General features: G+C 36.6%; 1 protein-coding gene across 1 annotated transcript in view; it reads left to right on the top strand.

Moving 5' to 3' along the window:
• MAN1A2 (mannosidase alpha class 1A member 2) overlaps window positions 1-15,657 on the top strand; it is a 203,356-nt gene that overhangs the window by 160,684 nt on the left and 27,015 nt on the right. Inside the window, exon 9 of the mRNA XM_044672474.1 lies at window positions 10,478-10,593. Coding sequence (XP_044528409.1) covers window positions 10,478-10,593 — 116 coding nt within the window. The remainder of the gene's footprint in view (window positions 1-10,477; window positions 10,594-15,657) is intronic.

The following is a 15,657-nucleotide window of genomic DNA, read 5'->3' on the forward strand; positions in this document are numbered from 1 at the left end:
GAAAGCAAGGAGAGAAGGGGGTCTTTTAAGGTTACCAGTAATGAAAGATGCAGCAGGGAGCAGTTGGCACAGCAGAAGATGGGCCGGCTGCACAGGCTAGCAATGGCTGAAGATAGCACCTCAAGGAGACAGTGGAAGGCTCTCAAGTCCGTTGGGTCCACAAGACCTTGAAAAATTGGCAGAAGCGGCAAAGGGAAGCCCCCAAGCCAGGTGCCGCTGCTAGGAGGACCGGCAAATGTTTAAAAAAGCAGCAGAAAAAGCAGCAGCGTCGGCGAGGTGCGCCGGCTATGGCAGCAGGGGCGGACGCTGGGAACTCCGGAATAGCTCCACTGGAGGGCCCAGTGCACCAGCTGGGAAACTAGTTCAGCAGGGGATCTGAGGTTAGGTTCAGAGGTCCCTTTTTGGTCTCCAAATGTAGATTTTAAAATTAATATTCAATGCCTCCAAAGTATGATATTCATAAGGACTTATTAAATTAGAGAGCTAGAGAACTCGGGGAACATTTCCCTCTCACCTCACATGGAAGAGAGAGGCTCGGGCCAACAAAGACTGGTCACTACTCAATTCATGTGCAAGAGAGAGAGCGTGGCAGAGTGAATCCAAATTATATACAGACCGCGTAACCATGCACGTAAACAGAAAGGAAAAGGAATTGTGGGTAATAAGTTTCGGGGCTTAAAGTTTTTCCAACTATGCAGTACTAAGCATTGATTTTGCCTCTAGAGCCTTAAGCTTTGCCTTCTGAATAAGGCCATTTGCTTTCCAAACCTGGTTGAACAGTAGTTTTTTGCCTTGTCTCTTTTCTTGTGCAGAGATTTATTCTCCTGCCCTCCAGCATTGATACTTATCTTTGTAAACCTCTTTCCTAGAAGTTTTACCTCTTCTCTAATTTTTCTGAGTTTACTTATCATCCAAGATTTCCCTGTTCTATGAAATCTCCTGCATCTTCTCTCCTGGCAATGTGATCTTTCCCTCTGACTTTTTATATTAATGATCATTTCATTCATTTGAAATTATTATTTATTGTCTTGTATTGTTCTTTTCAAGTGAATATATTTTATTTTAGAAATGCCTAAGTACCTAGTATTCAATGCATAGTAGTATATATGCTTGGTATATATTTGATTGCTTTGCCTCCATTAAAAATTTTAATATTTAGGGCAGCTGGGTAGCTCAGTGGAGTGAGAGTCAGGCCTAGAGACAGGAGGTCCTAGGTTCAAACCCGGCCTCAGCCACTTCCCAGCTGTGTGACCCTGGGCAAGTCACCTGACCCCCATTGCCCACCCTTACTACTCTTCCACCTATGAGACAATACACCGAAGTACAAGGGTTTTAAAAAAAATTTTTTAATATTTTGGTCATGTTGTGAAATTGCTATTTGTACAGCATATCAAATGATAGTATTGAAAGAGTTCTTTTTAGTAGTTTTTTTCTTTTTTTCCCTTTTTCTTGGTAGATATAAAAATTTTTGTTTTAAAATATAAAATGATAGCTATTTAAGAGCAGAGATTAAATTTTCCCATAAATAGCCATTGCCATTGTTTAACATGTTTTGTTTAACAAGTTTTGTTCCAAGAAGGGATTTTTAGCATTAGGAATAGAATATAGAAAGATTGTGGATTAATTTTATAGATTGAGGGGAATGATAGCCCAATATTAAAAGCTTCAGGTAAGAAGAAATTGACAACCTCAAGTCCTCAGTTCTCAATTTCATTTGACTGTAGTAGCCATTGTGTGAAAATGAACTTGGACTTAATTGACTCCTTAAGAAGCTAGGTATTTAGAGAACAAAGTTCTATGAGTTTTGTAAGGGAATGATATCTATAGGGAGACCAGTAGGTGTGTTTTGGACAACTGCCAATCACTAAACCAACCCTTAAGGAAGGGGAATGACTTAGGAAGTGGGTAAAGCCAGATAACACTAAACTGAAGGAATGACAGTTAGCAGGTACTGGTCAGATCAAGCTGTGGTAACAAGGCTTGTGTACTGGCCTTCTGTGAGTTCTTTTGGGGTTTTTAGGAAATCACAGGAACATAAGAAACTACAGGTTTTTTTAGGATAAAATAAGGGAAGGAGGTGAGGTGCAAAGGTTAGGCTACTTTTAACAGTTATGGGATAAACCAAAGGGGCAGGAGGTCTAGGCTCCCTACACTAATGCTACAAGGGAAGTCTGGCTGACCTAAGTGTAACACTTAAGTTGATATAGTGAAACACAAAGGACCCCACAGAAGTAGTTGTAGTTGAGCACTATATCAACTTAAGTGTTACACTTAGGTATCATTCACACACACTCAGCTTCAGCTCCCCATAACATCAGGTCTATTTATAACAACTGTAATCTCAGGGGACTGCTCCAAGTATCTTGGGAGTGGGGATAGAGAATGACTATGCAAAAGCATTTTGCCAAAGTTAGGATTTAAACTAAAATCTTGAAGGAACCCAGGAATTTAAAAAGCCATCATGAGGGAGAGTATTCTAGACTTGGGGAATAGGCACTGCTAATAGAATCAGGAGATTGAATGTCATGTTTAAGGAACACATTGAAATTATTATGGCTGGATTGTGAATGGCTAAAGGGGAGTAAAGTGAAAGAATAGAAAAAGGCAAAAAAGGGGCTGAATATCTTTAAATCATAAAAGATATTTTTTTGACCTTGTATTCTTGGAAACTTGACCACTGGATTCTAGGGAAATGTAAGCGAAGATACAGATTTGTGGAATCAGATTCATATTGAAACTAAGGTTATCGGAGTTAACAAAAAAAGAGCAAGTATAACTGAAAAGAAGGTGTCCAGGAGAGAACCTTGGAAGACAATCATATGTAGGAGAAAGGAGATGAGGCGTGGCAGCAAATAATGGAGACAGATGAGTTAGAGAATCATGAAACTTACAGTGTCACTTAAAGCAGAGAATCAAGAAAGACTGGGTGGTTAGCCATGCAGTGTCGTAAGGTCAAGAAAGATAAAAAGAGTAAAAATCCTTTGGACTTGGCAATGAAGGAAATCATCATTTTCTGCAGAGATACATTTCAATAATATGGTTGGAGCAGAAGCCAAATTGAAAAGGCCAAGGTGTGAGTGAGTGGTAGAGAAGTGAAAACATTAAGTGTTACCTATTCTTTTTTTTTTTTTTTTCTCCTAAGTAATTTTGAAGGTGAGGGGAGAGAGGAAGATAGCTCAAGGTAAAGGGTATGCTTCTAATAGATGGTTATACAATAATAGCAGGAGACAATATTGTTCCTCTCTCAGAGTTGGGCTAGTCTAACAGCAAGATAAACAAAACAGAAAATGTAGAACTTAAAAAGCTGTTTGAAAATTTAGAGCTAAAAAATTTAGTTTTTTTTCTGAATGGGACTAACTATTTTCCTTATCTAGAGTTATATCTACACCTTAGTAGTGAATATACTGCAGTCATTAAGTCATTCTTCATTTCTTTAAAGTATGTTTTGGCATTAAATTGTATTTATTAAATCTTGGGTGTGCTTGATTAATTAACTCCCAGATTTATTTATTTTTTGCATTTTGTAGTTATTTTGAATGAGATTTCCTTTTCTATTATTATCTCCTGGATTTTTTTATCACCATGTAGAATTTTGGGGGGGTGGATTATTTGGGATCCTATTATTATTTGGAACTGTTAGTTGTCTCAAAGCTTCCTTACTGTTTGCTTTGGAGTTTAATAAATGAGCGATTATGTTTTCTACAAATAGAAATAATTTTATTTCCTTTTTGTCAATAGTTAACATTTTTGATTTCTTTTGTCTTAGTGCTTGAGATAGATTTTCTAACATGATGTCAAATAACTCGAGAAGTGGAAATTCTTGCTTTACTTTGTATTTATGAGGAAATCTATTATTTCTTTTTTGCAAACTTGCCTAGCTTTTGGCTTTAAATAAATATTTCTAACATTTTAATGATCTTTTTGTGTCTATATTTTGTTGTTTCTGTTTTTTAAGCATATATGATTATTTTGTCAAATATTTTGCTTAATTTTTTCCTAATGTTAATGAGATACGATCTGCTTTCACAAACTATATTACATACAAAGTGCCCTGTTATCTGTTCCCTTTGCCATTTTTCATCTTTAAGTATTTCCATAAATGTTCTTTCATATCTAAATACACTCCTTTTCACTCATTCACTTTAGGATCATTAGTTCCTTTCAGGACCCAACTCAGCTCCCCAATGAAAAGACTTAACTGCTATTTCATCCTGTCCTCATTCCCTCCTGAACTTACTTTCGTTTGTGTACATTCCATATTATCTGCAGTAGAATGTAAGACCATCTCATGTTTTTATTTATTTTTCCGCTAGCACAGTGTTTTCCACATAGCAGTAACTTTTTGACAAGTGTTTGAATAAATGCTTTTATTTCCATTTAGAATTTTGGCATTGTGGCAATTCCATAGGCATAGAACAGTTCCTGCCTTTGAAGAGCTTATAATCTAACAGAAAGGGACATGTAAATAAATATTTACAAAGCAAGTTATATACAGGTTAAATAGGAAATAATTATTAAAGGGAAAGAACTGGAATTAAGGTGAAATTAAGGAAGACTTCCTGTAGGGGGTGGAATTTTAATTGGGACTTAGCCGGGGAGGAAAGTGCTTAGAAGAACAGAGGAGGGAGAGTGTTCCAGGCATGGGGAACAGCCTGTGAAACTGCCCAGAGCCAAGAGATGGAATGGTTTGTTCATGGAACAGCCCAGAAGGCCATTATCACTGGATCAAAGAGTACATGAAGGGGGAGTAAGATGTAAGAACACTAGCAAAGGAAGATGGTGGAGTAAAGAACATCCCAAGTTCACCCAAACCCACCTCCAAACAACCACAGAGGGGGAAAAAAATCTCAAAACAAACTTTGGAGTGACAGAACCAACAGAAAACAGAGTGAAGCAGGATTTTAGCCAAAGGAAACAGAGGAACAACCGGAAGGACCCATCTCACTGGGGTAAGAGGTGAGAGTAGTGGAATCAGCAGTGTGAGGAAAGGCTCATGCTAAGGAGCTTGAATGACCTGATGCAAGTACATGCTTGGGGGCTACCTCCAGCAGAAGAAACAACCCTAACACTCACAACACTGGGGGAACTTGCAGCTGAGAAGTTGAATCCAGGTAAATTCACTGCATGTGGCACCTAGTGGGGAAACTGGGGAGGAGAAGAGGGTTACCCAGAGGGATAGTAAGTTCTTCTTCTCCATCCCAGAAGTGAAACTCAGCATATAGGCAAGATTAAAAAAAAAAAAAGAAAATTATAGAAAAAGTCAGTGGCTTAGAGCAAAAACTCACTGAAGAAAGTAGAATCCTAAAAAATGTAATACAAAACTTCACAATAGAAAAATAACTCTTAAAAAGGAAGTACAAAGCCTCCAAGAAGAAAATTGCTTCCTAAAAATTAAAATTGAGAAGTGGAAGCTAATGACTCCATAAATAGGAGGTACCAAAAAAGATGAATTCAAAAGAATGAAAGAATAGAAGGACATCTGAAATGTCTTACTGGAGAAACTAGCTGACTGGAAATATGGAACCAGGGCAAGAAAATATAAGAATCCTTGGATTACCTGAAAGCCATGTTTGAAAAAAAGAGCCTAGGCATCTTGCAAGAAATTATCAGGGAGAAGTACCCTGATGTTCTTGAGCAAGTGGGGGTAAATAGAAATTGAAAGAATACATTTAGAGAGATACAACCTCATACCTATCAGGTTGGCTAACATGATCAAAAAAGAAAATGATAAATGTTGGAGGGGTGTGGGAAAATTAGAACACTGATAACACCATTAAAACTTTGAACTGAAACAGCCATTATAGAGGGCAATACGGAATCAGTCTCAAAAGACCATGAAACTGTACACTACTAGGTCTATATCCCAAAGAGATCAGATATAAGAGAAAAAGACCTACATGTATCAAAAACATTTTAGGAGCCCTTTTTGTAGTGGCAAAGAATTGGAAACAAAGAGGTTATTCATCTCTTGGAGACTGGATGAGCAAGTTGTGGTATATGGTTGTAATGAAATATTATTGTGCCATAAGAAATAATGAACAAAGATGAATTCAGAAAAACCTAGAAAGATTTATATCAATTGATGAGAAATGAAGTAGCAGAATCAGAACAATGTATATTATAACAGAAATATTGTACAATGATCAGTTGTGAAAGATTGAACCATTATCAATAAAGCCAAGTTTCCAAGATAACCATGACAGACTCATGAAAATGCTATCCACAGCCAAATTAGAACTACTGGAGTGTGAGACAGATAAAAACATGCCATTTTTCACTTTATTTCCTTCATGAGATTTTTATCGTATGGCAATCACCACCCAAAAGAAATCCCAAATTTAATAATTCCAGGATTATTCCAAATTCTAGAACTCTCAGGCCAAGGAGAAAATATTGCAAGTAGCCAGGAAAAAAAAAATTCAAATATTGCAGAGTCACCGTCAGTATTGCCCAGGACAGCAACTTATATGTCAAAGGACTTGAAAGGTATGGACTATGATATTCTACAAGACAGAGAATGTAGGACTACAACCAAGAATCATTTGCCTAGCGAAACTGAGCATAATACTCCAGGGGAAAAATATACATTCAGGGAAATGGAGGACTTGCAGGCCTTCCTGATGAAATGACCAAAGCTGAAAAAATTCAATAATCAAATCATACACTTAAAAGAAGCATAAAAAGGGGAAAAAAAAAACCCACAAAATTCAAGAGACCCAATGGAGTTAAGCTGATCACATTCCTACATGGGGAAGTATTTAGCTAGGATACTTCAGATACCTGTGGTAAAAGTGTGTGAAGTAAAATATCCATTCCAGTTTTGGTCCCGAGTACCCTGGAGGTGGGACAATAGGTATTACAGAGACACATGTCTGAGTATCTGTGTCTTATGTCCCAGCATCAGCATAAGTATCTCTGGTGTCAGTATGCCAGAGCAATGTTGCCACGAAGGGAGATGCTAGAGAATTTAAAAAGCTAGCTAGGGAAGGAGAGGGGCTTTTTAAGCTTCTTCTCTAGAACTACTGGCTCCCAGGGCTGGCTCTCTACTTTTATCTGGCCATATCATCTCTGGCAAACCATGCAGCTGAAAATGGGAAATGGATCTTTCCCTAAGGTTAGAAAGGCTGAAAACTTCTTCTATTCCTCTCTCTCTACTAATGAATGCTTATAAATCTGGTAATAAGCTGCCAGAACAATCTTTATTTATAACAGAAGAGATACTTAAGGAAAACAATGGAATTGAACTGATCACATTATTACATAAGGTGACAACTAAAGATACTTAAGCTATCCATGATAACAGGATGTGCTTATGGTAATCAAAGGAAATAATAAGCTTACCTTGTTGAATTACTAAATAAGGTGATAATTAAGATATTTAAGATATGATATTTGAAGTACCAAAGCACTTAAATTACTCAAGATACTTAAGTACTTCATTATTATTATGACAGTGAATAGAAGCCTATATAGATAGAGCTGGGAGTAAGTTGAATATGATGGGATAGTCTTACCACCCCCCAATCAAGGGATAAAAAAGAGGAATACACTAGGAAATGAGAAAAGCAGAAAAAATCAGGGGTACATTATCTTACATGAGGGGGCAAGTAAGAATTAATACAGTGGAAGAGAAGATGTGAGGTGGGCAATACTTGAACCTTATAGAATTGGCACAAAATAGGAATAACATCCATATGCACTTAGCTGTAGAAACCTATCTTTATCCTACAGTTAAATAAGAAGCAAAGGGAGAATGAGAAGAGTGGGAATGGACAAAGGAGGCTGAACTCTGGTAGGTGGTAGTCAGAAACAAATATTTGTGAAAAGGGAAAGGCTAAAAGGAGAGGAAGAGAAAAATAAACAGTAGAAAAATATGATGGAGGGAAATACACAGTAATAACTATGGATATGTATAATTAACTCACCCATAAAACAGAAGAGGATAGCAGAATGGATTAACCAGAATCTCACCACATACCATCTACAAGAAACACATTTAAAGCAGGGAGACACACACAGAGTAGAGGTAAAGGGCTGAAATAGAATCTACTATGATTGAACCAAAATAAAAAAAAAAGGGTAGCATTTATGATCTCAGACAAAGCAAAAGTGAACTCCAAATGACTTGTGAAGAAAAAGGTTATTCACTGCTTTAGAAGGAACTGATATAGTTTGAATGTAGATGGAAGCATGTCATTTGTCACTTTATTTCCTCCATACACTTTTCCTCTGGTGTAAATGATAAGTATCTTCTTTCACTATGTGACAAACTTGGAAATATGTAGTGTATGATGATAATACATGTACAACCTATAATATATTATCTGTTGTCAAGGAGGGTAGAAAGGCAGATGAGAACCTGTATCACAAAATAATTCATGAAAATTGGACTGACATGCAATCTGGGGGCGGGGGGGGGGGGGAGATGTGGAAATTAAAAAAAAATAATACTAGTAAAGCAAGAGGTAGATAGGTTTCAAAGAACTTTAATGCCACACAGAGCATTTTATATTTGCTCTTGGAGGCAATTGGGAAATGACAAGATTGGACCTTGATTGGAGGTGGATTGAAATTGGGAACAATTCGAGGCAGGCAGATCTACCAGCAGGTTCTTACAGTAACATAGGCCTGAAGCGATGAGGGCCTAGACCACGGGGGCAGCAGTGTCCAAGGAGAGAAGGGAAGGGTGTTCAAGAGATGATGAAGATGTGAAATCAAGAAGCCTTGGCAACAGCTTCGATATGGGGTATGACTCCTAGACTAGGAGCCTGTGGGATTGGTAGAGTAGTGCTGCCCTCTACAGCATAGAGGGAAGGCAGGAGTAGGAAGGCAGAAGTTTTTAGGAGGAAAATAATGAGTTCCATTTTGAATATATTATGGTTAAGATACTTAATGGACATCTGGTTCTATGTCTGAAAGGCAGTTGGGGATGCAAGACTAAAGTTCAGCAGAGAGGTTGAGAGACAGACAGACAGACAGACAGACAGACACACAATGAAGAAGTGGTGAGAATCAGGAGAGAACGGTGTCCCAAAAATCTCAGGAGAAGAGTTATAAAGAAGGAGAGAGTGATCAGCAGTATCAAAGCCAGCAGAAGAGTTAAAAGAGAATGCAAATTTAGAAAAGACTCATTGAATTGGACAACCAAGGTCATTAATAACTTTGGATAGAATAGTTTTTTTTGGAAAAATAAGGTTGGGAGCCATATTGCAAGGGATTAGGAAGAGGGTCAGAGGAGAGAATGTGGAAGGCAAATGTGGAGGCAACTGTGCACAAATATTAGACAACCCTTTTTGAGAACTTTAGCTACACAAAGCAGAAGAGAAATAGAGATAGAGGAATCCAGAGGGGGTTTTTCCAGCATAGGGGAAAAAGGAACATGTTTCTAAGTAGCTGGGAATGAGCCCGTAGAGAGGAAGAGATCAGAAATAAGTGAAAGAAAGAGTGGGGATGACAGAGCACAATGTATTGTCGGAGACAGAGTATAATGGGATCATTTTAACAAGTAAGAGTTAGTCTTGTGAAGAGTAAGGCCATTTATTTAATGGAAGATGGGAGTGAAGAAGGAAAAGGTGGCTTTCCAGGTTTTGACCTTCCCTTGATTTTCTCATTTGTTTTAACTCCAGCCATCATGGGCATATACTCTAATATTCTTAGATCCACTTTCCATTCCTCTGTACTGAAATGGTAGTGATCTGAACATACTTAAACATTTTTCTACTTTTGTATAATTTAGAGTATAAGCAAATCTCTTGCTCTGGCAGATTTAAGAAAGTTCTGGAGAAAAGAATTTTCTTTTCTTCAAAATTATAAGAAAGATATTTGTTTTATCTTGAGAATAATCAGATTGGATATTTTTTGGAATATGAAATTAATTTGGTTGCCTAGGTCTAACAGAATCCATAATAATATTAAATTCATAGCTATGGAAATACAAAGTAGACCCAGGAAATCAGCAAACAGGAAGAGAAAGTCTGTTATATTAATAAAGATTAGATTTTAAAGGAATCTTAGCTTCTCTGCCCTTTACCCCCACTGCACCAACCAGTCTAAAGATAAAAATACATTTGTATTTATGGTTATCAGCATCAGTAGATCCCGTCATTGAGGTAATTCTATTCCTCCTATTGATTTTACTTTTTAAGATGTGTGAAGTGATGGTTATTTATATGGAATGGACAAAAATAGCTTTAGAGACAACAACCATATGACTATACTTCCTGTAACATAGGACAAGGACTTTTGTACATATTAAGTAAACAGACTATGGCTATAGAACTGACAGATTTCCTTGAAATTAATTTGTGATATAAAATTAGTGTTTAATGTTTTGGTGATGCAGAGAAAAAAATGTATCTTTTTTGCTACCAGCTGTGCAATAATGCAGTATTATTGCTAGTCCTTGATGAATGTAAAATTGTACCATATTTCCTCCTTTCTTTCAACCTTAACCTCTTTTTTTCTTTTTTTGTTATAGATCACACATCAGTTGGTGGACTTGGGGACAGTTTTTATGAGTACTTACTGAAAGCATGGTTGATGTCAGATAAAACAGACATTGAAGCAAGGAAGATGTATGACGATGCTATTGAGGTGATTATGACCACTACATCTACTTGAATAACAAGCTAAAATAATACCATTTTTATTAAGACACTCTCGGTAACCAGAGGAATATAGTTCTGTTCTTTATATGTAACTGAATGAGCTCGCATGTTATATTATTTATAAATAGATATATAGTATCTCTCTTCAGCAAGTTGCACATTTAAAGCAGGAGTTCTGAACCTGGGGCTTCATGGAGAGATTTTGGGGTGAGGTCTGTAAACTTAAAAAATTTTTTGTAGTGTCTTAATAAGCTTCATTATATTTGATATCTTTTGTAATATTAGTCATTTAAAAACTTTTTTTTCTGAGGAGGTTCCCCCAGGTAGCCTGCATAGTCATTGTTCTGTATACAAGGACCACAGTTATTACCTGACCAAGCAAGAATCATGTTTCAAAACAAATTTTTTGTTAAACATGTACTACTTAAAATTTTTTCCCTTTGTCTTTTCCATGTTAATTTAATATTCAGATAATTGAGTTTTCAGTCTCCTCCATTACAGATCACAGTTCCCTAATAGATAGCCTTTCATGAGCTGCTGCTGTCAAAATAAGAATTTATCATCTTATAGTCAATGAAGAGACTCTCTGGTCCCACTCTGCCCCTGGGCTCACACTTGACTTTCTTCCTAGCTCAGTCATACCTGTCAGGTATTGCTGGCATAAACCTGGAGGTTCCAGAGTTCAGTTTCCTCCAAGCCATGACAAAGCACTGGCTGAGGAGAATTTTAGGATTGTTATTGTTGCTTAACCATCCTTGTTTTATAGTGATTATCTGTAAAAACAACACGGAATGTTTCAGAGTTTTAGAAGTATGACTCAGAGCCCTGACATGCCCTGAGCTGAAGGGCTAGTTCAAACTTTCAGAGACAATTTCATTTCCCTTAACAATTTTTGTGGAATAATGTGTCATTTGTTATTCTCTAATTATTTGTTTATAGGATTTTTTTTTGTTTCTTGAGAAATTATCCACAGCTATTTTGTAGAGCCTCAAAACTGTCTTAAGGATAATTTTGGCAGAGTTTTTTCAGCTGCCCACCCCCATAATTTCTAATTGAAGGGAGAACAGTATGAAATATTTTATCATATGCACACAGTATGAGGCTCCTGATCTGAAATGAGACAATTCAGCAGCCTCTGCCAGTGCTCAAATCCATTATTCTCATATTCTAAGCAGACCTGATGTCATGGAAAGAGCTACAAAATTAAAGCCAAAGATTTCTGTTGACCCGTCAAATCTATTCCCAGTCTCTAGCTGCACTGGGATAATGGCACAGGGCTTAGAAATTTATTCCCAATTACATATAAAAATGTTTTATTGTTCATTTAAAAAAAAGAAAAACCCTTATCTTCTGTTTTAAAATCAATAATGAGTATTGGTTCCAAGACAAAAGAATGGTAAGGGCTAAGAGAATTAGAGTTAAATGTCATGCCCAGAGTCACACAGCTAGGAAGTATCTGGGGCATATTTAAACCCAGAACTTCCCATCTCCAGACCTGGCTTTATATCCACTGAGCCACATAGCTGTCCCTTAATATTCATTTTTTAAAGTTGTGAATTGTGAATTCTCTTCCTCTCTCCCTCCCTGCCTCCTTGAGAAGGCAAACAATGTCATATAGGTTATATATGTACAATCAAGCAAAACATATATCCTTATAAGTCGTGTGAAAAAAACCCACAAATCACTCCCATCACCCCCAAAAAGAGAAAAAAAATTAAATATGCATCAAATTGTATTCAGACTCTAATCAGTTCTTTTTCTGGAACTGGATAGCATTTTCATCATGAATCCTTCAGAATTGTCTTAGATCATTGTATTGCTGAGAATAGATAAGATTTACAGTTGATCATCATACAATATTGCTTTTACTGTGTACAATGTTCTCCTGTTTCTGCTCACTTGACTTTGTATTAGTTCATGCAAATCTTTCCATATTTTTTTGAAATCATTCTGTTCATAATTTCTTATAGCACAATAATATTTCATCACAATTACATACATATCTTGTTCAACCATTCCCCTTTTGACAGACATCCTCTCAATTTCCAATTCTTTGATACCCCAAAAAGAGCTGCAGTAAATATTTTTGTACATGTAGGTTCTTTCCCCCTTTTTTGATCTCTTTGAGATACAGACTTAGTGGGTAGTATTGTTGAAACAGGGTATGGACAGTTTTATAGCCTTTTGGGCATAGTTCCAAAATGCTCTCCAGAATGGTTGGATCAGTTTCCAACTCCACTAAAAGTGCACTAATGTCCCAATTTTTCCACATTCCCTCCAACATATAATTTATTTTCCTTTTCTGTCATATTATGGCTTTGGAAATTAAAAAAAAACAACAACTTTTTTTCTTTCATTAAAGAATGAACATTATCTTGCTAATTTATTTTTTCTGTGCATTTTAAAAACTATAGAACAACCATTTTAAGATTTAAGTTTTAGTTTTTAAAAAATATTCCCTCAACCACCAATCTCCACCCTCTGAAAAGTTAAAAAGGTCCTTAAAGGTCTAGGAAAGACATTTTTTAGACGAGGCAAACCATAAAGATGTGATGCCAATATTAACACGAGTAGTGGCATTTCAGCATTATTTTTAACTAATAGTAACCTTGGTGTGACATTATGGAAAAACATAGTTGTGAGAAACTTCCTTACCGTCTCAGAGATGGAGGAAGGAGTCATAGAAGTAAGCTCTTCTTGTACAACATTGAATTAATCCTCATCTATTCAGTGACATATTAGATGTTACTTAATGTAGTAACAGAAAGATATAAATAAACTGTCAGTCTGTATTAATATCGAAAGTTTACAGCCACAAAAAATCAGGAGCCAAAACTGGCATTTATCTTTAGCTATCCTTCTTCATACTGTTTCTGTTAACATTCCTCTACTCTTGTGACTCTGCCTTTGCCCCAGTCCTTTCCTAAGCAGTGGTAATCAATTGTTTTCCTTTCCGTTATGAAGTGTAACATCTGAGTGTCTTCAGATGCCATGGCCAAATGCTTCCTCTTGAGAAATCTTTCCTGATCCTCCAAGTAGTTATTGCTCTCTTCCTCCAAATAGTTTTATTTACACATCTGTGTATATGTTCTATCCCTCATCACTATAATTTCCTTGAAGGCAAGGATGATTTTGTTTGTTCTTGTAACTCTATTCCCTAGCACATAATAGACACTCTGGTCTTACCTCCACCTCATAGAAATCTTTTAAAATCCTGTTTATACTCATTTAGAAATTTGTGTTGATCACACTTAATTGTAATCAGGTTTGTTTTTCTTGCCATAACAATGAGTGGGAGAGAATTTGGAAATGAAATAATATTTGGAATATGATTTGGAAATGAAAACAAGAATAAAAAAAATCTCTGTGCTTCAAAAGAAATAAATTAGATTTGAAAAATTAGAGACAAAGCACGGTTCAGGTACCATAAAATCTTTCCTGATTACTCCCCTGGTTATTAGCACTATTTCCCTCTTCAAATTGCTTTGTATTCACTACTAGATCCATACTGCAAAGAGATCATGAAAAAGGGCAAAGGACCTATTTGTATAAAAATATTTATAGCAATTCTTTCTGTTGTGACAAGTAATTGGAAATGGAGGGGATGTCCATCAATTGGGGGATGGCTGATTTTGGTATATGCTAATTGTGGAAAGATCTACATGAACTGATGCAGAGTGAAATAAACAGAACTAGGAGAATATTGTATACAATAAAAGCAATATTATACAGTGATTACCTGTGAAAACTGTGAAACTATGATTATTTGTGAAAACACTCAGCAATGCTATGATCTGGTGTAAAAGGGGAAAATTAGGATTAGGTTGACTGAATATTAAAAGTTTTGGTCACCAAGAAATTGATTCAATTCCTAATGAAAAACCTCAAGTCAAAATGACTTTTATGGTAGTTTATTTACAAATGAGAAGAGAGAGTGAAAGTAAGAAAATCAGAGCGAGAATAGGGTAAGATAATTAATCTAACACATTAGGTAATTTGCTCTGTCCCCTGGCTCAACCCAGGCAGGGTTAATTAGTCCTTAGCCAGGGAAGGCTCAGCCTTGAGCTGAAGGCTGAGGGTTGAATGAAGCAAAAGCTTTAGTCACTAAGCCTCTCTCGAAAGGAGAGTTCCTTTAGAGAAATTCAGGAAGAGTCAGTCTTTACACTCACCACGTGTAGTTCTAAGAGAGAGATTTAAGAACAGTCTCATCAAGCCCAAGGTCCCAGCCAGAGCTCCTCTAGATCGAGTTCCAGGTTGAAGAGAAGAGCAGAACTCTGGAAGTTCTTTCAATTTTGGATAAATTTATCTAGGCCATTTCTTTCATCACTTCCTGTGCCTTCCTTCCAATTTATATGTCCAGGCACAACAGACGCTTTGCTTAGGACTGCCCAGGGGGCAGTCAGTCAGTTTTCTGATTTATCACCCACTCTTGCACACATGGGTCACAAACTTGAGGATTAAGTGGTGGTATTTACACTTTTGGTGATTTAAATCTAAAAATGGGCAGGTTTAATAATCTCATTATCACACTGGGACAATACTGAAGGATTTATGATGGGGAATGTTATCCATGTACAGAGAAATAATTGTTTGAGTTGGATGTGGATCAAAGCATACTATTTTTCATATCAGTTTATTTATAGTTTTATTTTGGAAGTTTTGGTTTTATATGAGTGTTCTCTTATAACAATGACCAATATGAAAGTATTTCGCATGATAATACACATGTAGCCTAGATCAAATTGCTTACCATCTCTGAATAGTGGGGAGGGAAGAAGATGGTTTGGATCTTAAAATTTTGGAAAACGTATATTGAAGATTATTATTACATGTAATTGGGAAAATAAGTTGAATTAAAAAAAAAGAAATTGCTTTGTTTTAACCTCTACTTTATTTTTTATTTATTTGGCCATATGTTATATTCTCCTATTTCTTGAGTGCATGAAGTAACTTTTTAAAGTTTAGTTTTAATTTTAAGGCCCCATTCTCTCCCTTTTTCTTCTCTTCCTCTCCCCCCCCCCCCCCCCCCCCCCCCCCGCCCCCCCCCTCT

This window comes from Gracilinanus agilis, chromosome 4 (genome assembly GCF_016433145.1).
Source record: "Gracilinanus agilis isolate LMUSP501 chromosome 4, AgileGrace, whole genome shotgun sequence".
Lineage (NCBI taxonomy): Eukaryota > Metazoa > Chordata > Mammalia > Didelphimorphia > Didelphidae > Gracilinanus > Gracilinanus agilis.